This window comes from Mycteria americana, chromosome 5 (genome assembly GCF_035582795.1).
Source record: "Mycteria americana isolate JAX WOST 10 ecotype Jacksonville Zoo and Gardens chromosome 5, USCA_MyAme_1.0, whole genome shotgun sequence".
In the NCBI taxonomy this organism is placed as follows: domain Eukaryota; kingdom Metazoa; phylum Chordata; class Aves; order Ciconiiformes; family Ciconiidae; genus Mycteria; species Mycteria americana.
The window spans coordinates 13,230,447-13,257,738 of NC_134369.1; the positions used below are offsets into that span (position 1 = coordinate 13,230,447).

The 27,292-nt window shown below is 42.9% G+C and overlaps 1 protein-coding gene across 5 annotated transcripts in view; it reads left to right on the forward strand.

Moving 5' to 3' along the window:
- SCUBE2 (signal peptide, CUB domain and EGF like domain containing 2) overlaps positions 1–20,508 on the forward strand; it is a 52,791-nt gene extending 32,283 nt beyond the window's left edge. For 4 of the 5 annotated variants that reach the window (XM_075502177.1, XM_075502178.1, XM_075502175.1 and 1 more), the window contains 8 exons: positions 249–404; positions 770–973; positions 9,967–10,134; positions 12,367–12,528; positions 13,744–13,941; positions 14,537–14,689; positions 15,781–15,860; positions 16,638–20,508. In XM_075502177.1, the coding sequence (XP_075358292.1) occupies positions 249–404; positions 770–973; positions 9,967–10,134; positions 12,367–12,528; positions 13,744–13,941; positions 14,537–14,689; positions 15,781–15,860; positions 16,638–16,790 (1,274 nt within the window). In that variant the 3' untranslated portion in view covers positions 16,791–20,508. The remainder of the gene's footprint in view (positions 1–248; positions 405–769; positions 974–9,966; positions 10,135–12,366; positions 12,529–13,743; positions 13,942–14,536; positions 14,690–15,780; positions 15,861–16,637) is intronic. The other variant, XM_075502179.1, reaches the window with a different exon arrangement.
- The last annotated feature ends 6,784 nt before the right edge of the window (positions 20,509–27,292 follow it).

Genomic DNA, 27,292 nt, shown 5'->3' on the forward strand with positions numbered 1-27,292 from the left:
AGTGAATCATGCCTCAGACCCACTGCAGTGCTAGAGTCCCAGCCCGGCAACGCATCTCTAGGTGCACCAGAGTCATGATTCTGTGTGAGGGTGTACCAGTTGAGAAACTGGCCAGACTGCTTACTGGCATGTGGAGTTGATCATTTGCTCCCCTTTAACTCTTCATGACAACATATGCGCTGAGCACTAGTGAATGTTTAATAACATAGCTGGCCAAGCTTTTGCTTCCTTTAATTTTGTTCATACAGAGAGACATAATTCAGTAATGGAGAGCTTCCACTATGTAAACCTAACATGCAGCTCTGGCAAGAAAGTTCATGGAGCCCTCAGTAGACTGACAGCGACTAGAGAAATTTTTATCACTGCGGACTTTGAGCTTGAAACAAGCCGAAAGGAGGTGACAGGTTGGTTGGAAAATAATCCAAGGTGCGGTTTGAAGCTTCTTGCCATTTGCTCCTTAATTTCTGTATTTTTTCACTTCTATCTGTATGCAAAATGATAATAAAAAGTATCTCCTGTTTTGAAAATGAATTTTACTGCTTCAAAAAGAGTGAGGGATGGGGATAGTTTCAAAGATCAAAAAGCTGCCCATAGGTTAAAGTCTTATGGTCTAATTAATTTTCTTCTAGCCTGGTGGTGTTGTCTTTAAGGATTTCAGACTTCTTCATACAAGTTGCTTTCTCAATGATTTGCATTGGTTGGTCTTTTGAATTGGGTGGGGTTTTGTGCATGGTCACTTATAGCAGCTTTCACCCTTGATACTTTTCAGACACATGTGATGTGCGCTGTGCTCGGAAAAAGACTGAAAAGAGGTTCCGTAAAACCATTCGAACCTTACGGAAGACAGTCAGCAGGGACCAGTTCCGCATTCGTGTCTCTGGCATGGACCACGAAGTGGCCAGAAAGTCTCTCAAGCTATCAGAGCCACAGCAGTCTTGTGGTGTAGGACAGATGCATGTGGGTAACAGATGTGGTAAGTAAATGTAAATTAGGAACAAACCATCATGTGTGTTTTACAGTTTTGCTCAGGTCTGGTGAGCTTGGGGGGATCGTGGGATGTTTGTCCGGGAGAGAGGAGGGCTGCATGTGAAGAAGTAGAGGTTACTGTTTGTGCTACTGAGATGTGCCCCTCTATGTATTTATTGTTGGCAGTTGCTGTGTTATAGAGTAAGGGCTCAGTGCATTCACTTTGTTATAGTTGATGCACAGCCTACAGCAAGCTCAAACATAGAAAACGTGGGATTAACGTCAGGCACCAATGGCCTTGACATCACCAGTGTTATTTTCAAGACTACATTTAATATCCAGTGTAACACTGTGTTTCTGAACTTGTGAACATTTCTTCTCTCCCTTTTTCCAAAGAAAAGGCTGACCAGAATTCGATAGTCACATTCTCTTTGCTGATTAAGCTCTGAGTCCCAGAGAGTTTTCATGACAGAGTTATAAATTCATGGAGAATAGGGGTTTTATAGGCCAGTACTGAGAAAAATCTTAATTATCATGGCACTGGAGGGCACTACCATAATGCAGCCTGTAATAAATGCTTCCAAAGCACAAAAGTTAAGGAGAGGGGTCAGATGTTGTCTCAACAGGGGCCTAACAACCATGACGGCTAATTCAGGCTGCATAGGGTAGGCAGCATGTAGGTGGTTTTGTGAATCAGCAAGCCTTAAAAATCTTTGTCAGATTGAATTAGTACGTCTTCCAGCAGCAACCCATTTGGCCTCAGAATAGATTTTCCAATCTAGTTTTGCTAACTCTGGAAAAACTTGGATTCATAGAATAGAAAAATGAATTGGTGTTAAAACATCTGTGCAAGCAAGCAGACTAGGGAATTACTCAGGAATTCTGTCGGAAAAAGCTGTAAGTTTTCTTTTTTTTTTTTTTGTAACATTGTAATAAGTCTGAAAAACTTTGGGAAGTTCACCAAGATGAGTTTACATGGAGGTTTTCAAGCTGTTGTGTTGGATGCTGGAGGAAGGCTTTGAAAAGCTCTCAGTCCATTGTACAGAGCACAGTACGGCTTTCAACAGTATGGCTTTCAAGCCATTTGTGATTTCATCTGGAAAAAATAGCGATGAGTAAGCTAAAAATACTGCAGGTAGAGAAGGCAATGTGAGTTACAATTAGGAATTGGAACAACAAAGAAACAGAATTTTTTTTAGGTAGCTGCAGAACCAGTTTAATTTCTCATTACAAATGAGAAGCTTACATGGCATTTCTGTGCTAGTTCAGAGGGAAAGGGAGCTTTTGGAGAATGTCTGGAAAACTGTTTGGTATGGTGAGCACAAAGAGCCTGTCCATGGTTAAAATGGAGAGACTGAGCATATGAAGACAAATGTTTTGAAGAACAACTTGTAAAAGTCAAGTCTTCTTCTGTTGCTGAATTGGTGCCACAGTTTGCTCTGGACATCTTAACAGGTACTGCTGTGAGCAGTGGAACTAGTAAGATGTGATTCCCTGTGGGTCTCATGCCTTTATGGTTCGATTTGCTCGTGCCTAAAACAGTGCAATCACTAAATGAATCTTCCTTTCTTCAGCTGAAGTATGCAGACCATATCCTTGTGTAGATTTGCTGTGATCAAACCAGAGATGGAACTTGCACCACAACCTTTTACTTGCCTGGATGCTAAGAAGGTCTCTCTCCTCCGCTTGTATGTTCCCCACTTATTTACATTAAATGTACAGAAACTTAGTATCTTTGAAACCTCCCTGCATCCTTTGCCAGATTGCTGGAAGTTGGACAGAAAGTTCACTAGTTGCTGAGGGGACATGAAAGTACACACAGAGGCAGCGTTGTTACATTACGCCTCTTTCCTTAGAAAAAGCTGATTGTCCCAGTGTGTATGGTAAAGGCAGCACCGGGCGGTGGTGGCTGCTGCTGCTTTGACTGCCAGTCAGAAGGACGTAAGAAATAGACTGGGGAGAAGAGAATGGAGTGGGAACAGTGTGGAAGAAGAGGAAGAAGCTAGCTCAGGGATGTGTGTGGGTGAGCCGGGGGTTTTTGGTTTGTTTTGATCTGATTGTTTTGCAGAGCTGCTGAGAACTTCTGGACAGGATTGGGGCCCTGCTTATCTAGGCATGCTAATAATCCTGGGGAGAAAGTAACTCCATAGCAAGAGATATCAGGTCAGCAGATGGACTCAGTGCAGGTGGTCTCTGGACAGGCAGAGAACTTTGGCAAAGGGATTTTGCTCAGTTTGACCAGAGGAGCAGAAAGCAGTGAGGGAACAAAGTAAGTCTAGGGACTTGCAAGTCTTCTGTGATGCAGATAGTGAGTGAAGTGCAGGTTTCAGTTCATTGTTTTAAAATAATTTTTTTAAAACAAAATACTTGGAGTATGGCTAGGTTAGATACAGTTTTATTGATTCAGACAGTCTGGTACTGGTCCTCTTCCTGTGGTAGACTTCTCCTGGCACAGCGCTGTCTGAAACATTAGTTGTATCTGAGCAGTGTAAGAGGGAAAGTCCAGCTCCTGCTCTGACAGCTTTTGTCTTGGGTAACTGGCCTGCAGTTACAGCAGTAAGCTAAACTTCATTTGGTTTCACACTTTTGGTGAGGTAGTACTTTTCCTGATTTTCCTGTCTTGACTCCTACTGTCTGCAGTGGGGCACAGCACAGAATAAAAGCTCCAGAAAGGCACCAGGAACAGATTAAATGTGATTTCCAAGGTTTTTCATCATTCTTAATATGCTGAATGGTTGCATGTGTATGTCTGCTGTTCTTTAAACAGCTGTTGATAGTAAAAGGGAATTGACTGCTGATTCTGAGGGGTAGCATATTTTATTTCAAGTTTGCTGTTTAACATACAGTTCTGTTTGGGATTTTCTGATGCTTTGGAAGTCCAAGTGTTGCATTTGTCTACCTTATGTGCGAGCTCTGTATCAGTGAGTAAGTATATTTAGCATTGGCTCATATTGATTAATTCCATGAAGTCCTGTGAATGGCTTCCAAGGAGCAACCAGCAGTAGGTCTCTACTAATGCATATCACAGGAAATGAATATAGCAAAATGGAACCTTCATCAACCTTCCCTGAGAACTGGATTCTCATAGCAGGAGTGTGATCTTTCCACACTGAAGTAAATCTTATGGTAAAAACCATGCATATTTGAATGACAGTGCTTCAAGACTGGGTGAACTATCTGAGGATGCTGGAAATGCTACAGACTTCTTCGAGAGGAGATTTGTCTTGGGGAGAATGTAGTTTCATTCACTAACCTGGCTACAAGTATGTATTCTCCAGTATGAGCTAGACTTTAGACAGATTTAACAGCCAAAGACCAACTGTTTAAATACTAGCAATTCCTTATCGGAAACTGATTTACCAGAAACCTCCATATTGAAAAAGAAGAAGTTGATATCTATTGGGACCCTTTTGCCCTCAAGCTCTTTCCACTGAGGGGGAAACAACAAGCAGTTTAGCTGCTTTTCCATTGCTTAAAACTGTCATACCTTGATCGCATCCCATGGATTTGAAAGTACACCTTGCCTGTTCCATTTGGTATTTTTGTGTTGGATACATGAATAATTTAAGAGATGGAAGGAGGCAATGAAAAGTACCATTCCCTGAAATTGCTGCGTAAAAGGACATGTGAGCATGCCTTCGCTGCACGGTAGTCGCAAGTGGATTCATCTAAAGAGCTGTCACTTCAAAGAACAGTAAGCATGAGCAGCACTGGTATAGGCGCTGCTCTGATGTAAATGCTGAGCAGCTTTACCTTGTGTGGGAGGTGTTGATGCGTTTCATTGCTCAGCATTCAGCAGTTTGGTCCCCTTAGTTTAGAGGGTGCAAATAAAATACTAACATTTCATACAAAATGATGAACCGCATCTCAAAGTTTAGATGTGGTATGGTACTGGCATTATAAAGTATGAGAGAGATATTTAAAGAGAAAACCAAAGTGCTGCCTGCCTTGCAGTTGTTACAATTAACAGTTGTGTTACACCACAGAGAACTGTATGTTGCTTTTTTTTTACAATTTTATAAAAATCTGACAAGAAGAAATGAATTATCAAATGGGAGAAAGGGTGTTATTTTTCTGCTCACCTGCTTGCTCTGACAATCATGGATTTAAGACATAAATCCTTAGGATGTGTAACCATCTCATGTGACCTAAATGTGTGAACCACTAAAACACAATAACTTAAAGGATGCTGCTTCAGAATCAATTTGCATCAGTTGTTGGTGATTTTCCTTATAAAGTCAAGGCATCATTCTTAAGAAAATGGTGAATTGGTGGATCGTGACCTCCTTTATGAGGTTCACCTTCTCAGCCACTGAGATACTACAGCATTTGTCTGTAGGAGCTCAAAGGCTAATGTGTTGAAAAGAAGGGAAGAGCCTTTAAATGTCTTTGTAACTGTTAATCCTGGTTCCCTGTGGGCCCCTCTCTTTCTCCCCCTCTGCTTTTCTACTTGTTTTTACATCAGAAAAGCTTTCACGTATTTTTTTTTTTCTTTAAAACAGCTGCATGAGACTCAAGAGGGGTTTTTAATGGGTATTGAAGACAAACAAAGACAGTGGCTACAGAAATGAAGTCTACTAGAGGCAATTGGTTCTTTTGTTTATTTGGAGAAAAACAATCAGGTTTCTGAAAAAAGAGCAAAGCCAGCCAGTGGAATTCTGATTTAATGTCATCATTTGCAAATCTTCAGATCTTGTTTCGACTGGGTATTTCCCATGTGTCAGGTGGGACCATGCAGTTTCTAGTTTTGTGAAATGAAGCTCAAACATTTTGGTTTCATTTAAACAAATGGCAGGAAAAGTTTGAATTCTTAGAGATGTTTCTCGGGGCTTTTGGTTGTCTTTTTGTTGGTTTTGGGTTTTTTTTTTTTTCAGAGAGGGTTCATTTGTGTTATCCTAATTTTATGCACGGTCCTGTGGATTTCCATGGGATGATTTCTGTGTTGACATAATGTCCCTATAATTAATGCTACTATAATTGAACCTAACACCAAGTCTGTCTGTTATGCTAAATTTGGCCCTGGTGAGTGCTGTGAGCTTCTAAACAGGCTTTCCTCATTACTCCTGCTCTGTGCTCTAGATGGGTTAGATGAGTGGCCTGGGTTTGGAACATTTCTAGGTGGAAGATGGGGAGGAACTGGGGGCAGTTTACAGGGAATGTGTTTGTGGATCAAATTGTCTGGACACTTGTACCACTTTGAAAAGCTTGGTTTGATGTAGTCATGTGAAGGAACTGAAATATTTAAGAGCTTGAGGCATTAAAGCTTGGGCATCACTTGGAGTAATTTTAATATTTGCATTGAATAACAAGTATTCATTAGACTGTAAATAGCTAAATCTGTATCTGGATGTATTAACCTCTTTTCTCATACACACATAGGATCTGTTAAGGCTTGAATTGTTTGGTGTGTCTCAGAAGTCATAGTGGGGGAAAGATAGGGTTATGCATTTTTCTAGGGAGTGCAATATTTAAAACTTAATTTTCCCAGTCTCTGTATTTTACATACTTTATAAACTTAATCCAGAGTTGCTTGCTTTTTTCAAGTCTCGTTGATTTCAAATGGAGCATGGATGCTTAACACCCTTGAGAATAAGGCTCATTATTGCATGTAGTAACATCAGATATGAATACGTGTGGAGTACCCTCATAGGCCTGTCCATCTAGGCGTAGTCTTTCCAGTTCCAGGAGGCATACCACATATGCTGCTTCATAAACCAGTGACCTCTGTTGTAAAAGCAGCTAGCGTTCCCCTCGCCTGCTCTGTCTCAGAAGGCCACTCCACACCTGGGGCTCTGATAATGATGTGACTTCTGAGCAGAGAGTGGCCAGCTAGGGTGGTGGTGTCCTGTGAACCCAAACCCCATGGACACGCAGAACAAGCCCGTTGCTCGTCCAGCTGGACTCCTCTGTCAGTCTGGTTTGTCTCCAGCAAGATGCTGTTGCCCAAAGAGATATTCTTATTTTTAAGCAGTAGTTCATACTGAAAGAGCTGGGTAGTCATTACATAGCTTTCTCTCCATGTTGGGTCAGCCTGTCCTCTGTCCTCCCACTTGATCCTTTTCTCTCTCCAAGCTAGTTCACAACTGTAAACTGTAACCACCACACTGTACACAGCTTTTTTCAGCTGGTTTTGCACAACATGCTATTACAGTGGTGGTAGCTAGTTGGACTTTTTTTACAGTTTTCTTTCTGTTGTTGCCACCTTTTAGGAAAATCAAAATGAAATACTCGAATTGATTGGTTCCGATCAAGTGGAAAAGTTTTGGTTTGGCCCAGGTTGATTTTACGCACTTCCTGCCTTTCACTGTCTCAGCCCTGTGTTTCTTCTGTGGGCACTGTCACAGGCATAGCCTACCACCCTGCTGACCTGCCGCAGTGCATCCCTGGGGCAGCCAGCGCAATTGGAAGGCAGGAGGGAAATGATGGGGCCTGAAGCAGTTGGAGCGTAGCTCCAGTGCAGCTTAGTGGACCTTAGATTAACACTGAGCAAAGTTGAAACAAAATGTCAGCCTTCTTTCAGTATGCAGAAACTGCCAAATTGCAGAAGTGCTGACAGTTGATCAGCCTAATACTTGTGTAAACGTATTCTTTGTATCAGCTTGCACTTTATCTGGTAGTCTAGTTGCTGAACACCTAATTTGGCTTTGAAACCACAGGCACAAAATGACCTGGTATTTTTTCCCCTGTTGCTAGTTAGCTGAAGTGTGGGAACATACTATGATGGGGAATGAGAAAGTTGTGGTTTATGCCCTAATAGAACTTAAAGGATGAGGAAGGACAAATAACTTGTGACTCTTGCCCCAGCCCTCAGAATCCTGGAAACCAAAAATTAGCTGGAGCTCACAGTGTGTCTCAATGTGGAGGTAAGGCACAGAAACAGACCATCTGATGCTTCTGCCACATCTTTCTCTTGCTTTCAGAATTCAGTCATGCAATGCATCTAAGAATGCCCCATGTTGAGGATATCAGTGATGTCTGAGGAGATCTTTTTAAGTTTACTTCCACAATGCAAACTTTCAAAAATTAGGCATTTTGCTAAATAATCCTGGAAGATTTAGATTAACTCAGTTTTATTCCACAGGGATCTCTCTGGTTTTACAATATGTGGTTTCAAGGCAAGTAAGGTGCAGATGATAAAGTTGTCAAGAGATCTGATGGGATAAGTTCTCAAATGGAATGTTTCCACATAAATGGTGGGTTTGGTTCCTGCCTGGGACAGGTTTCCTTTGAGCTCTGTTAGCGACCTACTGTTATGCTGGACTCTGAGCAAGTTCAGGAAACATGAAGTACAGTTTTAAGGTTGAATTTGTATGGTTTTACATGTGTCAATGTAAAGTAGCATTCTGTTCAAAACAAAAACAAAACAAAGACACACCCCCATGCAAAAAAAACCAAACCACCCCAAACTTGACATGTGATTAAAACGAAGGGAAACAGACAGGTTAAGGGGAGATAGCAGAGAGCAGATAGTCTGTAGTGAGGGCACTCAGAACATTGATTTCTCATAGAGCCATAGAGTTTTTTGAGGGAAGGAGATTTGCACTGGTCTTTCCATTGCTTTTTGGTTTCTGAAGTTAGTAGCCACTTCTCAAAATCACCTTTACTAACCTTGATTTCTTTCCTTGTCACGGAATTGTAAATAGTGCTCTTTCCTTACCTTACTAGGAGTTCTGCAATGAAAGCCTTAATTCATTCATGTTTGTTGAGTTGCACAAAGAGCACAGAGATGAGTGTTCTGTAGGAATGTTTATAAAATGAAGAAAGGCTTGAAAAGTGTGGGAGCAAATGAATGCGTGTCCTTATGAGAGCAGAAGTGATATGTGGTGGAAAAAGTTAGAACCAAGAGCTAAGACTTCTTCACTAGCTTTCATTGATAAGCTACAGAGCATTGCTTAACCTGCTGTATTTTATTTTTAAGCTAAAGAGGAACACCCGCTATTCCACTCAGTGTATCAGCCATAAACAAAACTCTTCATCATTGATCATGACCGGTAGTTAATGCCCTGCTTGTTGTTAGTCATATATCCTGAAATGAAGCCAAGGCCAATTTAACTTCCTAACAAAACAGCTATTCACTGAGTGATTTATTGGAGCTATAAACTAAAACTAACAGTTTATTATCGTAACAGGTCTTTAAAAGGACAGACTTTTTCAGCACAGCTGAACAACTGCAACAGTGTTTTGTGCCTTGCCAGAGCAGGGTAATTATTAAATACTGGTACTGAAGCCAGTTCTTTTGTAAAAAGTTTGAAAAACAGAATTTTTCAAAGATACCCATAAGTATTGCTGGGCTTGTTAGATAATATTGAGGTGTCTGTTTAAGTAAAATCAGTCAGATTGAGTTAGTGCTATCTATGCACCATACAGAACACAGCAATCCAGTGTACAGATAATCGTTATCCAAGATCTAGTATCAGAGGAATGGCAAGAATATTTCTGCTTTAAAAGTCTTTGAGGCACGCATAATGTTTAGTTTAGTTAATTTGCACAATTACTTGTTGCGCTTGAGGTTGTCACACCAACGGTTGTGAAGTATGAATATTCAATATTATTAAGATTAAAAAAACTCATAGGAATTTGGAATTACATTTTTGACATCTTAGGTTCAGTACTAAATTATTTCATTTGGGAGGAGTCCAAGAGTTTTTTAGCTAGAAAGAGGAGATAATCACTACATAATTGCACTGTGGAGATTAACAGGGAGTACTGGACAGGCCTAGTGTCCAGTGCGGCCTTGCAACAAAGCGGGAAATCCATTCCAGCTCACAGAAAAGCTCACAAGCACTAGAGGTTATCAGTGTCTGTTTCAGTTTTACAGGGTACATTGCATGTATTTTAAGTTCTATCTGTTGCTAGCATTCAGTTCTGAAACCCTGGCACCCACTTCCCAAGTAGAGAGGAGAGCGGTTTCACTGTGGGGTTTCAGGTCCTGTGCAGGCTCACTAACATACCTTCACCTATAACGTACGGGTTGAAGCAAGTGTGTTCTTCCTCTTCTAGATCAGTGCTCGCCAGGTGAATATTCTTCTGACGGCTTCAGACCCTGTCTGCCATGTCCCCTTGGAACATACCAGCCTGAAGCTGGGAGAGTATCCTGCTTTCCCTGCGGAGGAGGTCTAACAACAAGACATAGCAGTGCATCCTTGTTTCAGGACTGTGAGACCAAAGGTAAGGTCAAGATTTATTTGATGAACTGCGTCGCTCCGAGGCAAAAGTAACTGCTGCTGCTACAAGCAGGGCATTCAAAGAAGGGTCATTCTCCTTTCAAGGATCTCTCCTTCCGGGGGTCTCATAGTTGGCTGGCCTGGCCTGGCTGCAAGGAAGCTCAATAAAGCCTCAATTCTTTTTATAACTGATTTTTATACAAGACTTGAGAAGGGGTTGGGAGATGCATGGAAGTTGGTCAGTGAAGTCGTTGATCTGTGAAGAGTCATATAAAGGAACAGCAGGGAGAAAAAAAGTCTCAAAAAAATCAAGACCTTATTGACATTTTGGGTTTGAGCACGGCAGCAATAAAAAAATGTGAAGGAGGGAATTGCAGTCCTGGAGGATAAGGAAGAAAATAGTTTCTTCATGTTCATATGGGGAAACTGGCTTGAATGCCTTGGGATGTACCTAAAAAGCTAGCATTCAGCTTAACCCTGCAGTACCTCAGCCAGCCCTCTCAAGTTGGTCACAGTGGAGCTGATGTGCAATCAGCTCCCAAGGTTTTCCTCACAGGAGTGAAAATCAGGTGGGGATCACATCTTTAAAAATGAAGGGATTTCATTAGCATCTTAGTTATCCGAAATGTAAAAAGCTGAAAGACAGCTATGAAGTTGTCTTTGAAAATGCTGATAAAAATGTGTGTCCATGGAGAGAGATGAAATGTTAATCAGTATAATGGTTTGTTCAATGTCTTAAAGCATGGGTAAAAGAACATCACTTATATCAAAATCACCTGAAGAAAAAGTGTTAATAGAAAATCTACTGCTGTAGAGTAGAAATAAGGGATAGAAATAAGGTCCTGATGAAATCATTTGGTAGTGGTTTGGATTAAGAGAGATCTCTAGTGTCAGTTAAGATATTTTGCAATTCTCCATAGTAAACATAATAGAATAATTTTGCAATATGGTTGAAGAATTAATATTACTGGTAATAATGTGATAGCTAATAGATTTCTTCAGTGAAGAATCACTGAATCCACAAATGCTGTTGTTTCATACTTAATTTTGCAAAGTTAAAGCACTAAAAAAACACATTAAAAACCTTGGATCAAGATAAGAGGAACTGATTTCAGTTTTATTTAACATAAACAAAAACAGGTCTATAAATGAGGCTCAGTTTTCAAATTAGAGTGGAGATTAAAGGAATTTTTTGTATTAACTGGAATGAAGAGCTCAGGGATTTGCATGTGGAAGAGGCCACATGAGACATGGAATCACAGATGCAAGAACTATTTGGAACTTGTATCTGAAGCATTTGGATTGGGGGGTGGAATGTGTAAGGAAGGACTCCAGGCTGAGCTAGCTTACAAAGCTCAACAAGACTAGAGTTATTTGGGAGTAAGCAGAGCTTAAAAGGAATAGAAAAAAGGGACTGTGCAGCACAGAAAACTACATTTGAAAGGCAAGGTAATAAATTCTTTTGATGTTGAGCTGAGAGAGGTAAACTTGCCAAATGAGGTAAAAGGAATAGGAAAATTTTTTTTTTTAGTCCCACAAATAAAAAGGGCAAGGAAAAAGAAGCAAGGTGGTGATGGAGTTAAGAGCAAAGATAATATATGGCTGATGCTCCTGACTGCTTTCTGTCAGGTTTCAGTATAGATGATGATGGGCATAGATGAAGATGCAGAATAGCTAAGCAAAATCAAATGAAAAGCAGCATATAAGAGATGTAAGCAAAGGGGGCCCTGTATTCTCAGATTACAATGAGAGAAGAAAATCTTCCTGTCTGAATGCAGGGAACTAGGAAAAATGTTGCAAAGTCTGCTGGAAAGGATTTTTCCCCTATGTCTGTTGATCTCACGTCTTACGTTTATGAAAGAGTTTGTATGTCAGAATGAGGTCTGGCTTTGGTGGTGCAGGAGGTACTCTCAGCAAGCTCTGTGAGGGCTATAGCTTATGTGTCTACCTAACATGATGATTTGCATGCCGTGATGAAATAAAGTAGCAGCAGATCTGGTGGAGGTGGCTGTACCCTGACTCACGGCCTGTTGTTGCAAGACAGTGTGTGATCGTGAGAGAAGAAGGCAAGATACCAGTTTAGTCACTAATATTGACGCAAGATGCCACTTTTAGTTTATGAATATGGCATTTCTGTTATTGAAATTACACTAGGTCCCATAAAAATGCATAAAATCACATTCTAACATGCTACTACCACTTTTTTAACCATGCTGGATATTTAATTACTCTCCAGTTCAGTGTTCACCTGGACATTTTTATAATACCACAACTCATCGGTGTATTCGCTGCATAGTTGGGACATACCAGCCTGAGTTTGGACAAAATTACTGCATTTCATGCCCCGGAAACACCACTACTGATTTTGATGGTTCAACAAATATAACACAGTGCAAAAGTAAGTATAGCAAGAGGGTTTTGATGATCTCTTAACAAATAAAAAGACTGGGCCATTAATATTCAGAGTGGCCCTAAGGGCAAAATTTAGCTTTGCTCCAGGGAGCTTGGAGAGAAGGCAGTGGTGTTGCTCCTCTTTTGCTGCCTGCCTGCATCTCATCCCACATGGCTTACTGAGGTCCATGAGAGACCATTTCTGCAGACTCGTTCCATCATTGTTGTTAAGGTAGGTGATGATTGTGTCTTGCCAGTTGGTGCTGGGTCACTCTGGGTCTTGCTATGAAATCTTTTCTCCCATGATACAGCAGACAGAGTTTGTGTTCTTGGCACCCTGATTTCTTTCCCTTCTATTAAAAGGAATGGAAGTTGGCTCACAAAACTTAATAGCTCTAGTAAATATTTCTTCTTAATAACAACCTTTGAAAGAGGCAATTACAAAGAGAACTAGATTATGTTCCAGATTATGGTATCTGTAGTCTGGGAAGCTTAGGGTAAATTCAAGAGGGGAAATAGAGGGCAGAGAGGCGACTCCTCAGAAGAACCTCTGGAGAGACGTATATACACAAAGATGTATATACACATACATACATAGAAATATGTTTCTGGGAACTGCATGTCTCTCACTTAAAGAATCAATTCCCTGGCATGTCACACCCACACATCACTTACGGTGCTGTCGTGCCCAGACCCTTGTGGCCACACAGAGTTGGGGAGCACAGGCAAAGCATCCTGCACTGGGGTTCACCCTCTCTTACTGCCAGCAATGCTGACCTGTACAGAGGAAGGGCCTGCTATACTCCCTGTTTTGTGCTGCTGCAGGCATGGTGCCTGGGCAGAGCACCTCAGACTCCAGTTTGACTTCAGCTGATACTTCCATAAAAATGTTCTGTCTGGTACGAGCAAGTGGAGCATCCTTGCTTTACCATTTCTGTGTCCTGTTACAACTGCCCTGCCACTTGGCTGTGGCTTGGTTGATAGCACCTGCTGTGTTAACAGGGACTAGTCTGTATTTTTATGTCTCAACACTGATTAAAACACAAAGGCAGAAGCAGGCAGCAATGTGAATTGAAGCTGGCAAAGAGAACTGTACCTGCATCAGATGCAAACAGAACAGTTCGTGTGTCTGTCACCCATGTACTGTTTCTGCAGTGACTGTAGAGAGAGCTGTAGGATGACCTCGCTTTGCCTAGTCTTGCACACTATGTTGCTCTTTCAGATAGGCAGTGTGGAGGTGAACTGGGAGATTACACTGGGTATATTGAATCACCAAACTATCCTGGGGACTATCCTGCAAACATTGAGTGCACTTGGAATATTAACCCACCGCCAAAGCGCCGTATTCTGATTGTGGTTCCAGAAATATTTCTACCAATAGAAGATGAGTGTGGAGACTACCTGGTGATGCGAAAAAGCTGTAAGTCTGAAATATCTACTGAGCTATATGCTATCGATCTCAGCATGCAACACAGGTTTCTCACATGCATTGCTGTTTACATAAACCAAATGTAGCCTGTCTGGCCTTTACTTAAGAGTAGAAATTTCTTTAAATGACAAATTGAGAAATCATATTTGGTAATGCTGCTCCATAGGTGCAGGTGAAACAAGGGTGTAAGGCTATGGTGTGTCAGTGAACTCTGAGAGAAATATTGTTAAAAGGGGTAGATGGTTCAAGCTAACTAGTCATGAATAATGCTAAGCAATTCTAGCATGAGTTAGGAAAGAGGAGATGTTTGCTAGTCCCTACAGGTGCCCGATGTGTGAATAAACAGCTTCAGTTTCTAGTATAGGCACATCCTTCAAACAGTAGACTGTTTTTTAGGAAAAGGGAAAATATTCCGTGACCAAGAAGTCACTCATTGGTGGCCTGCCATCCACTGACGGCCTGCCGCATTTTGAGTTTTCTTAGCACCAGCAAGTATTTCTTGTCATGGTAGTTTAACCTATTTTCTAATTGTTTATTAGTATGAAGCGTTGTCAGATAACTGCCTATTGTGTGTTTTCTTTGAAAGCTTCTTCCAACTCAGTGACCACGTATGAAACCTGTCAAACCTACGAACGCCCTATAGCTTTCACTTCTAGGTCGAAGAAGTTGTGGATCCAGTTCAAGTCGAATGAAGGGAACAGTGCCAAAGGATTCCAAGTTCCTTATGTAACGTATGATGGTAAGCGGATGTGAGCAGCTGAGCCTATGTGGACTAGTGCAGCTGCAGCAGTGCAGAACTCCTTGTGGGCTCCTTAACCCTGCTAAGCAGCAGGGTAACCCAGTGCTCTCAGCAGTGTCACTATGAGACTACTTCCAGTAGCTGTTTTCATTTAAAGCTAGTTTAAGGAATTCTGCACTGCACTGAAGTCTTAAGTGCCACTGTATTTCCAGTCTTTCACAGACCTAAACAAAGAGCTGGGATTCTGGGCTCCGACCTGCAAAATGCAGAGCTCAGAGCCAGAATCTGGGGTTTAGGCATTTTTGTGCCTTCCCAGTTCTGGGTTGCTTCAGGTAGCAGCAGAGTGCCCCCAGTTAGGAACTGGGCACAACCCAAGCGCCTCTGATTTATCATGTTGCTGCTACCATCTGTAATCTAGTACCAGATAGCAAAATACCTATATTGAAAAGGAGCTTGAGGGGCAAGAGTTTCACCCTATCCTTGTCAGTTACTAAAGTGAAACTGGAGCTGAGGCTTTGCACTTCAGTATAAGTGATGTGAAAATGATATGGCACATTTCTGTTCACACTGGATTAATTGTGAAGGAGTTGTCCTTGCTGTGGTCCGCAGAGTTTCATCAACAGTGGATAATTAATTTTTCAGGGGAAACCTCTCCTTTTGAAGCATTTCAAGTTTTGATTGACATGGGGCTTTGCCTTTTCAGAAAGCTTCCTCTTACCTCTGTTTTTTCCTTCTTACTGTAGAAAGAAGTCAATAACAGGTTGTCGGTATTTACAGATAAGTTTCTGCAGTGCAGTTGGTTTGAAGCAGGCTACTTGGTTACAGTATGCACTGCAATCCTAGATGCATTATGATTTCTTTTGCTTTTGACAGATTGATGCTGAGCAGCACAGCAGAGTACACTGTTTTCAAAGTAAACAGTATTTGTAGTTTCTTTACAGAAGAGCATTTGGAATATTTTCTGACTGCTAATATGAGGGCCAAGTACCACTGGTTCTTTTGGGGGTAGGGCTTACATGTGTAACCAAGGGAGGTATTGAGTATATAAGAGAAATGAACCTGCAAATTACTCTCTTGTGCATTCCCCATAGAGGATTACCAAGAACTAATAGAAGACATTGTCCGGGATGGTAGACTTTATGCATCTGAAAATCATCAAGAAATACTTAAGGTATATTCCTTTCACGCAACATGTTGGTTTTGATTGAAAATGACACTATTTTGTGCCAGTGAGGTTGCCTCCTGCTCTGCATCAGATCTGTTCCTTGGTGCACTAGACACATGCTACTTCAGGGAAGTGGGGTGAATCAGCACATCCTGATTGTGCAGAGCAATGGATATGAGACCCTTTGCCCAGGGGGGATTAAGGGTGGATGAGACCTACTAGGGAAATCTATGGTGAAGATAGCCCCTTGAGCCTCATGTAGGCTGTGCTGGAAGGAATCAGTGGAGCAAACTGAGCGACATGGGATTTAATGTCTTGGAGAAGCACTTGGTGCTGCTACTTGTAGCCTGTAGATTAGCAAGCACTTTTCCTCCCTGGTGAAAAAAAAATCTCTTTGTGGATTTCAATTCTCTGACCTTGGTTAGGAGACACTTGCATGGGCAAGTTGAGTGGATGTCATCCCAAGTAAACCTTTCTTTTGCTGGATATCAGATCCAGTGTTTGTTTGTTTTGTGTTTTGTTTTGGTTTTTTTCATTTGCTCTTCTTGGAAGTATGAGGAGGGGAGAAATCCTGGTGCCACTAATGATAAATGTGAAACTCCAGTGACTTCCCTGGGGCCTGAATGTCAGCCTTGCTCCACTGGTTTCTGAGCCCCTGAAACATTACTACTTGAAAAGTAAAATGCCCGTAATCTTTTATGAGTTAATCAGTCATTAAGCTTTGGTAATACTGACCCTAACTCCTCTGTGGAATTACTGTAAAACCTTCTTTCCTTTTTCTAGGACAAGAAACTGATAAAAGCATTGTTTGACGTGTTGGCGCATCCACAGAACTACTTCAAGTACACAGCCCAAGAGTCAAGAGAGATGTTCCCAAGATCCTTCATTCGGCTGCTGCGCTCTAAAGTTTCCAGATTTTTGAGGCCTTACAAATAGTTGGCACTGTACTTAAAAAACTAAGCAGCCCTGGGCATGCACAGAGGGGTTGTGGTAGGTGGGGCTGCTTTCTGTGTTTTACACACTGGCAGAGAAACTCCAAGGAAGCTTGCCAGCTCCATTCTTGGCAGAGTTTGGCTTTCTCAGCTAATATAAATATTTTGGTGAACAGAATTTTGATTCCTTTCCAGATAATACCTTTTGGGTACCAAGGATGCTTCATGGGTCTCTGAATTAGAGACTGGCCATAATTTCTGTAACTGAATGGTGCCAAGCAGAAGTTTGCCCTGTTGCTTCATTGGTAACTCTAAAAGCTAATGAGGACAGACCGGCTAAGTAGTATGGTTTGGGATGAACTCTGGGCTGCCATTAATGCATGTTACCTCAACAAAGCTGGGTTCGTGTTTGGTCTTGCTGAAAGTGAGAACACTGATGTCTCTCTTAACTTTTGCTACACAGGAAATTCAGAGCTAAGATTGAAATAGTTTTAGTCCAAAACAGTGAGTCCAAGAATTGCACAAGGTGTAATTTTTCTCTGAACTATATGTTGTATGAGGCATATGGAGGAATAAGGAAAGGGTTGAATATTAGCTTGAATGCTCTGGGTCTGGATCACACTGTGCTCATACTAATGACCTATAGGTTTAAATGTACTGATACCAGAATAAAACCAGGGCACCACAGTAATGGAAAACAGACCCTGACCTGCTGGGCACTTCCATTTTGGGCTGGCTGCAAATGTTACAACAGAACAGGTTCTTTGCTAAGTCCCAGTGCTCTCCCTGTGCATAGGCCTGGGACAGCATGAGGCATTGGCTCTTCCAAGCAGTATAAAATTCTGTCCTCTGAGCACCTGCAGTTGAACACACAAGCCCCGTTTTAAATGCAGGCTTTGCATAGGTTATGCTCTTGTACGTCCCTGTTTAAATCTCTATAAGGTTCTTATATGAGCCTCAATCCTTATATTCCTTATCCTGTCTGAGCACCTTGCAATGACCTTGTTGAGCAGAGAAGAGCTGCTTTCCTTGTCTTGCTGGAGAGAAGTAGATGTAAAAAGATATTCCTCAACCAGACTGTGGCTGCAAAAGTAGTCTATGGCAAAATGACGTTCAAGGTTCCCAAACTCTGTGTCCTTTTCCTCAGGTTGTGTTTCATATGTGTGAGAAGGCTATTCTGAAAGGGCCTGTAGGGAGAACTATATTGATTAAAATGTTGTCTCAGTGCTTTTCTGTCCACACTTACATCTTACATCACTGTCCTCTGGCCATGCGAACATTTCCTCAGCATAATGTACCTTCTGGGTCTTCTGTCTTGAAGGGAGATGGCCGCAGTCCCGCTCACTTGGAAATGGACTTACGACCTCTATCTTTCGGTCGCTGGCAGCGCCGAGGGGTGCAGTGGGCGGCAGACTTCCTCTGTGTGCCCCCGTAGGAAAGGTACTGAAATTTCACAGCATAGCCAGGACAAATGCTCCCTTTCCTAGGGTGTGGAGTCAGTGCCTGGGTTTCATTGCATTGGTATGTGGTATTTAACTGTTGTATGTGAATAATACCACGTCCACAGTGTGACAGATGAAACCCTCATCAAGAGCCAGGGTTTGAATCTCTTCCCTACACTGTTAGGAGCAAATGAATACTACCAAATGCAGCCTTGCTGAACTGTCGTGCCATGGCAGCCCGGCTCTGTGGCACGGGAGGCAGTGCAGCCTGTCATGTGGTAAGGACACGTCTTGGTCATGGTGTGACGGGAAGGGGCAGTGGCCTTAGGCCACAGCTGGGGAGCAGAGCCTCTCAGGATGGGGTGATGTGACGCTGTGTTCCTCCTGCTGCTGCCCTGAAAGAATTGCCATGGTCTGGGCGGAGGAGGGAGATGCCTTGTGTTGCTGCCAAGAGGGAGAACTGTGTCCTAGCTGGCTGCACTGGGGCTCCGGCTCAAGAGCTGCTTGTGGGTTTCTGTGGCAGGGCGGTGAGCGCCCATTCCAGGAACGGGGCTGCCGGGCCTGCAGCAAAGGGGAGCAAACAGGCTTGGGGGGAGGAGGGAGGCAGGGGGTGAGTTAGCAGAACAGAGGGGAAGGAGCCCAGGTCCTTGCGCGTTCCTGGCTGGTGTGCTTCATCCTGAACAGGGTCCTGCTGCCCTCGTGGGGAGGGAGGATGGGTTATCTGGAAGAAGGTATGAGGCAGCGTGATTGGTGAGAGGAATGGCTAAGGGATGCCAAAGGAAGAAGAAGGGTGGTGAGAAAGGCTTGCTACGCCTGTGGTGAAGTATACTGTTGCAGTGAGATCCCAGGAAGGTATTTCAAGATAGTTTCCCTCTGGCTGCACAGCCCCTACCTCTCTACTGTTCGTGGCTTCCCGTGCCAGATGCAGTGTGTCAGTGAGTCGCAGGGACCCACCAACCATCTCTATGTGGCAATGGAGCACTTTGAAGTGGCTGAGATGCTGCAGTTCTGCTCTGAGCGCACGGGTGAGTGAGAGGCCTGCTGGTGGGTCGCTGGGAGGAGAGGACCGTGGTGTGCCAGCTTTTGGTGTGCCAGCAGAGTGGCTTTGCTGTGGTCTGTGTGCTCTCTGCCACGGGAGGCAAGCTAGTTCTTGCTGTATTCCCTCCCAAGAAGGCTACAGATCTGAACACTTCTGTTTCATGTTGCCGAGTGACACACAAATCGGAGTGATTGGTTTCAACAAGGGTTCAAGAAAACAAAAGTTGTGAAACATCCAGATATTTTTAATTGGTTAAATTGGGCTTTCTTGCTCTGTGTGTGAGTTACTGACTTGAGCTCTGGGTTCATTGCACTGCACCTCATCCTGTAGGCACGCTGTTCCAGCTCTGGGCGGCTGCTCTGGGACCAGTGCCTCGCCTTCGGTCTGTACAGTGGATCTCGGCTTTGGTCTCTGTTGCCCCCGTGTGCACAGGCCATTTTCATTGCTGTCTGTGGAAGGAGAGGAGTGTATCAGTGTGGTGTACGGTCCGAGGCTGAGGAGAAAAACCTGCCCTTTCTTGAAGAAGAATCCTTTTTGCTGCACAGCCCTGTTCATCTTCTACATAAACAGTAAATGACTCGGAAGCACTTCTGTTACCCTTGATCTAACATGAATCAAAATTTCCCCTTTTACTGTAGATCCCGTGTATGCAGTAAAAAGTGAAGAGGGAAGTTTTGCCATCTTAAATATTGGGAGAAGTGATAACTGTTGCAGAATGTTGTAACACTTGGCATTGTATCTTCATAGCGATGGTAGTGGCTCTGTAGAAATTTTAATTTCTACTTTCTGTGTGGTTGTAGACTGATGTTATTTTTTGGCAACAAATGATTCAAAAAATGTTTAACCTTATAAAACAGGATTTAACTTTTGAAATAATAATTAGCGTTAACTGTATGACTTAATGTCACCAACATGACATAAGCATAAGGATCTTTTTCATGATTGTACATTAATGTAAAATGTTTCAGACTGTTACTCTTAATAAGAGAAATAAACCAGTGAACTTGTAGTTGCATGAAAACCTTGGCTAATATTTTTAGTTGGTTTTGCTGTGCTAAATAATAGTTTTGTGACAAAATTAATGGTTGTGTAGCAAGTTATCACACATCAGATAGACTTTATCCTGGGAACATCTGCTTACCATAGCATAGTGTTTCATGTAATATATTATTAGCCTGCATCTATACCCATAAAGATACAATTCTTCATATATTTAGTTGTGCACATATTTCTGGCTAGTATCCTGGTATTAATTCTAATAATTATGCTAAAGATGTCTCCTATATGATGAGCTGGAATCAATTGGCCTGTTGTAGCCAGCTGTATGAAGACAGAATAAACTACTTAAAGTAACTCCAAAGTATTTTATTATTTTGTAGATTAATCCGATTTTTTTTTTTCCAAAAAAAACCCCAAAACCAAAAAACCTCCAACCCTCCTTGCTTATACTTAAAAATAATAAAAAACCACACCAAGACAACAAGGTGAAAACCTGTGTTAAGACACAAGTTCCCAGAATATTTTTAAGATTACACCACAGTTTCATCAGAGCTTTTCATTAAATCCACTTAATTCATTTCTTAGAATTAAAAAATAGAATTAGGTCATAGGAAGCTATAAATGAGCTTATGTATTATAATTTTTAATACTGTTTTTCTGTATTTGTTTCTGTGGTATTACGTTGAGACTATTAGTTGTAGTCAATCTATCAAACTTTTATAAAAATAATCCAAATATCTTCTCCTTAATTTATTCAATTGTTTGTTTGACCCTTAGCTTCCTTTGCTCACAGTGACAAGGACTGATTTGTATTAAACTGAATGTAGCCATCCTGGTTCATTTGGTACAGGTTTGGAAAATACAACTGTATAATTAAGCTGTTAGCTGTAGAAAGCTGACATGGGTTTATATGGAAAACACAGCAAAGTAAATGACATACAGGAATAAGAGGTCACGGAAAAGTATGATGACTACTGGCTAATCACAGCAGAAAACTGTGTTATCAAATATTCTTCCTGATATTGTGAATGCTGCCACCTGCTAGCTTGCAGTGATGGACACGAGCGCTCAGATACCCTCCAGGCTGGGGAACGTCAATATGAACTATCTTGTGAACTCCCAGAACAGTGGGAGCTGAAATTCTGGCTGGGACCTTTGGGTATCTGCATAACAGAAATAAGTAATAGCAGAATACAGAGAGCAAGACTTGAAGCTTATTTAAATCCGAGGAATTGGAGGAGGTCTGATGCGGGTAGGCAGGAAGGAATGGCATTACGATAATCCTTGGGAACAGAATGCAAGGATAGTGGTCCGCAAATATTTCTGAATTAAATAAACTTAAATGCAAATGTTTTTTCTCTCGTGCATATAGATGACATCCTGTAAATGCAATAGATGCTGAATGTAAAACCTGTCACAACTAAAATGTACATATACTTCCTACCTTCCTTTTAATGCTGCTCCATTTAAACTATGTTTGTGCAAGGTTGCTGCCGGAGGAGACAAACAAGCATTTAAAGAACTTGAGCTAAATTCACGGCTGGTACAAGTAGGTTTGCTTCTAGGCATCCCTGGAACCAACCTCTGTCCTGCAACACATCTTGCTCCTGCCCATTTAGTTTGAACAATTCTTTTGCTCGTAGGCAGATTTTCACTCTGTTGTGGAGCTCTGCTTTCCACAATGTGTATTCTGCTGTCACTGTAGAACACCTGTGAGCAATGATGCACCTGTGGGGAAAACAGAAGGAGTTAGAGTATTCAAGGGACAGATTCCACTCTTAGAGGGTAAGTTCATCTAGTTTCTCTCCCAGTCAGTGCAAATTATGTATGACTTTCTGCATGTTGCTCTTTTAAACTACCACTTTGTGTCAAAAAAAGAAAAAAGAAAAAAAAAAATCTTTCTCTGTTTAAATATATATTAGTGCAGCTGTTGCTCTGTTTAAACAAATTTTGAAGAGCAATAAAAGTTTTTCGAAGTCCATCAAGTAAAGCCTGTTTAGTACACAATGAAAAAAATAGGTCAGAAAAGATGACCTTGAAATCTTTTTCCTTATTGAACATGTCTATAAATACAGAATTCATTAAGGAAACTCCCTCACACTGGCTAGCTGCTAAACTTGATCTAATGCAACTGAAGCCTGCTTTCTTCACTGGGAAGTTTATTCAATAGGCAATGTAGACTTACAAACCTGGATATTAATCATATGCCATGAAATTTCCCATCTGTGGTGATTCTGGGGATCAGGAAATAAGGGGTTCATAGTTTTAAGGCAAGAAAAAGTTGCGTTGGAAGTGGAAATATTCTGAAGTGGTCACTTGAGATGCAATCCGTTGTTTAGTAGTTCTTAGTTCAAGTGTTTCATGTTATACCAAGAACACTACAAACATCGATGAAACACTTATGTACAGAGCAAGTTTATGCTTGACTAGGTTTAGAGAAAGCTTCATCTTCTATGCTTGAATCTAATATAGCAGTGGTAGCCTGAATGTGTTTTTTGTGCATTCTTTCCTGCTTGCTGTGCTAGAAGAAATGGAACAAAATACTAAGCATGGACAGGAGCCTTGATGTGAGTTGAATGGAGAATCTCTATCTGGAAATAAGTTCAGGAGATGGAAAAGTGTAGAGGTATATTAAATACACACATATACGTATGTGTGTGTATGTATATAGTATGGATGTATTTGACAAGATAGCCATGTGTGCAATGGCTGTCATGAAAGGACAATGCAAAAAATACAGTTCTAGAGGAGGAAAAAAAAAAAAGTGAAAGTTTAAAAAAAAAAAAAAAAAGCAGCAAGCTGGCCCAGGATGTCAACTTGGGCGGAGTGGGATGCCAGGCAGGGTGGGCGCAGGGGGCTGTACGTGTGGGTGCCTGGTGGGGCCCAGCACTTGCTGGAGGCACTGCCTCTGGTTCCTTCTATGCCTGTCCAGGCCTCCCCCCGCCCTTTTTGGGGGCAGCCACCTGCAGTGCAAGGACGAGGGGCTTTGCTTCCCGCAGCCCTCCTGGGCCTCCAATGCCCTGCCCCGGCAGCGGGCTGCTGCCTTGGGGTGACCAGGGGGCCCTGCCTGAGCATGGGCAGGGCTGGCTGGCCTGGAAGGGCTCCCCAGGGGCCCCGCGCTTGGTGCGGGGTGCGTGTGCTGGCTGTGATGAGACCAATGTGTGCCTGGGCAAAGATGAGAACAGGAGCTCTCCAAAGCTGGGAGCCTTAGAAGTGTGTAAAAGTGTGGGCATGGCAGGGAGCAGGCTACGTAGGGCTAGGACAATATGGGGCACTTGATGCTGGCCAGCATTACAGCTGAGGAGCCTGCTGGCTCGTTGTTGGTGTGCTGGCAGCCCTCGGGGACCACTGTAGGACCTGCAAGGCTGGGTGTGTGTTATTTGCAGTTTTCTGTGTTCATCTACATGCCCCAAAAACAGCAGGAAAGAGTTGGGGTTAAGCAAAAGAGCAAATGAGGCTTCAAACACACCTCACGTTTGCATCTGGAGGTACCAGAAGTCCTTTAGTTGTGCACTATTTGCTGTCAGTGTGGTGCAGCCGGGAGCCACGGAGTTTGCTCTGGATTTAGAGCCAGAGGTTAGGAGTTGCTTGTCACTGCATTAGCACTAGCATCTGCCTCGCACCCTCTTTGTGACCTGGCTCTGTAGCTACCCATGTCCCATCACCAGTTGGAAGACCTGTTGCAAAATGCCAGCTCAGCTGGCTTCTGGAGGTGCTGCCTGGAGCAAAGCCCAGCCATGTATAGCAGCGTAGAGTAAGAGAGGAGATCATGTTTTTTCTGGGGTTTAATGTGGAAATGAAGAAAGCACTCCAGAAAACTGGGAGATCAAGCATCTCTGTGTCCAGCAGACACGCCTGTCTGTGACACAACCCTGCTCATGAATTTGGGTGGCCACCAGTTTGCTGTTACTGGTGTAGTGCTGGTGTGAGGGGCTGTGTGGAAAAGCTGAGCGGTACCAGTTACTAAAAACAGGACTGGCAGAAAAGTGCTCAGGGGGCCTGTCTGGCTTTCATAGCATAACTGTTGCGCCTCGGCTCCCGTAGGTGCTAATTCTCTCAGCAAACTTACAAAAATAAAACCCTGAAAAGGCTCATCCATGCTGAGAACAGCTACTTCATTCAGTGGAAGAAGGAAGCTTAGCTCTGGGAACTGAACACTCAACACTGCAGGCATTGCTGTCTTCCTCGGCTCGTCCAGAAAGTCCCTCAGCCAGTGCCTGTGGCGTGAGATGGACGCAGCAGTGCTGGAATAAGCACATTACAAATACCTGTCCCCGCTCTGTACAGGACACATGTCCAGCTTGACCGTTTGCTCTTGGAGTGGTTAACAAAGGCCCACAGCTCTCTGGCCCAGCAGGATGTGTTTCCAGATGCAGTAATGGAGAAGTAAAACCTGATGCAGAAGATGGTCTGGCTTAGGGATGCTGTGGGCACATGCTGTGGCACACCTTCGTGTCAGATGCTAGAGCCTCGTCCCTCCCTTGGACACCTCTCTGGGTCCATTCTTGCCTGACATATTGGAGAGAGGCTCAGATAAGGAGATTTTTGAGGATTTGGGGAGCTGTGATAATGAGGCGGAGGTTGTGGTGGCCTACATAGAGCTGCTGTTCCTGGGGGTGTTGGCGGACTGCAGCTCCCTGCGTTACCCGCCCTGTGCGTGCTGTCTGCGCCCCAGGGCTCGGGGCCGTGCCAAGGCAGCGGGGTACCATCCACAGGGCTCCCCACGAGAGGGCAGCATGTGGCCCTAAGAAAGAAAAAAAAGCTGTTAAAAGCCATGCCGACAAACAGCGATAGGTTTTGGGTTAGATCTTCTGTAGCAGGAGGCCTAAAACAACCAACCTGCTGCAACCTGGGGGCTTCGTTCCCACAACAGCTCGTGGTGTGCTTCCGTCTTCCTGCACGGATGTGTGAATGCACCGAGGAAAAGCATCTTGCTGTCTTAGGCTGGCTTCAGCAGCTTTGGTGGAATCTGAAGGAGTATTTCCCAGTCCGCTGGCAACTCTCTGCAGGACATGTGCGCCAAGGAGTGAAATGTACTTCTGGGTAGCTGTAACAGGAGCTCCAGGCAGCTTTTCTGAGGGCATTGGCACCGTCAGCCAAAATATACAATTTGGATTTTCTTTGTTTAGCAACTCTTGGTCCCAACCACTGCCTCTGGTCAACCTTTTTGAAGAAGAGGGAGTGATTTTGTAAATGGCCTTATATTTTGTATTATTCTTTTTTTACAAAATTCAAATATGGGGCCTGGAAAGACCTACGCTGCTGGGCCAGATATTGCTACCTCTTCAGATTGCAGTGGAGAGGAGACCCTCTTCTGAATTGAATTCTGACCATCGGTCAAGGCCATTCCCCCTTCTTTTCCAAGTTAATAGCGAGGAAATGTGCAGGTTGCAAGTTGTTGATTTCCAGGCAGAATAAACCTCAAAGGAAGCTGGAGGAAATGGGCTGTGAATGCGTAACTTCAGTTGCTGTTATTTACTTCTGAGAACAGTGAGTGATTCTGGCACTCCGCCTGACCCCATCCCTCTCGTGACTCAGTTCTTACAGGTGTTAATAACAGACTCTGAACATTTGTCTTTGGAAATAAAATTGTGCGTATAACCAGCTACTGATGTCCTCCATCATTTCCTGGGAGGCTGCTCAGCTCGATCACAGCTTGACTCCTATCAGTGGTTGGGACAGATGATCTTGCGGTAAATCACACCCAAGGTAGGGCAGAAACACCTCAAAGCACAGGTAATCAATGGCACTGTGTGTCTCATCGTTCATACCCACCGTGCGCATGCTCCCGCTCTCCTGGGGCAGTTGGCTTCCTTTTCAGACATAGTGCAAGCTAAAGTATCTTTCAGTTGACTAGACTTGAAGGTGGAGATATTTAACCAAACCACAACATGGCAAACACAACCTCTGTGTTAGGAGAGTTACACTGAAGTACTGTTGACGATTCTGTGCGTTAGCAAATATTAGCACTGAGTATCTAGTAACATGTCTCACTAAATCTTGCCCGTTATGAGTTGCTGCAGTTTTGCTTGTGCCGTGTGGAGGGGGATACAATGGTAGCTCACTTATACTTGCAGCACTTGAGAGTGTTGGAGTCTTGGCTTCATAAAATAAACATAAGAGCTCCACAGAGGTGAGAGATCCTGTGTTTGACTAACACCGTGGTGACCTCCTCTCTAATGTTGATGTAAATCATATTTTTATCTTAAATGGATACTGTAAAATATCTCAGGCTCAGATTTTGATTTATGTTAAAGTTCCAAAATAAAGATATTTAGATACATTCGATGGACTCAGGATTTAAATGCTTTAAGTTCCAAGATTTATATATATTTTTTTAACTTAAAGCATTCAAATTCTAAGTTCATTGAATATTGGTCTGTTGGGAAACCAGAGTAATTCCAGACTTGATAAAGGACCTATACGAAACAACCTACCCCCTCTTCCTCTCCTCTGAAGCAGGGGTGCAAAGCTGTCTTAGATCCGAGCTCCATAAGAAGGTGGAACTATTTGTCAAATGAAATCCCTCTATGAATACTCCTTTAACTGTAGAGGCAGAGGAGGTTCACAATCAGTCTTTTAAAAAGTATAGTAAGAATGTTGTGCCTTGGTGAATCCCGCATTGGCACGAGTTGAAGTAAGCACCTGTTCTCAGGGCTTTTGCAGAAGAGCTGGGAAATTCCAAATCTGTTCAACTCACTTGCTTACTTCATCACTGGAGGTACTGTGTCATTTTTGTCACCATCACCTGGTAAACTGGGTATGCCATACAGGAACCTTTCAAAAGGCAATACTGTTTCAGAGCTGACCTGCACTAGTCCTGTTCCAGAAACAAAGTGATCTTTTTTTTTGCTTGGTTTTAAATTATGTTCTGAGATTTGTGTTCTCTGGGAGGTAAATTTCACAGAGCTTGCCTGAGGAGTTCCCCCTCCCTCTCCCCAAGTACTGCTATTCAGGAATCATACCACTCTAAAGCATCTGGAACGAGAAATGCCTTTGCAGCAGATTTATACTTGGGCAGAGGAA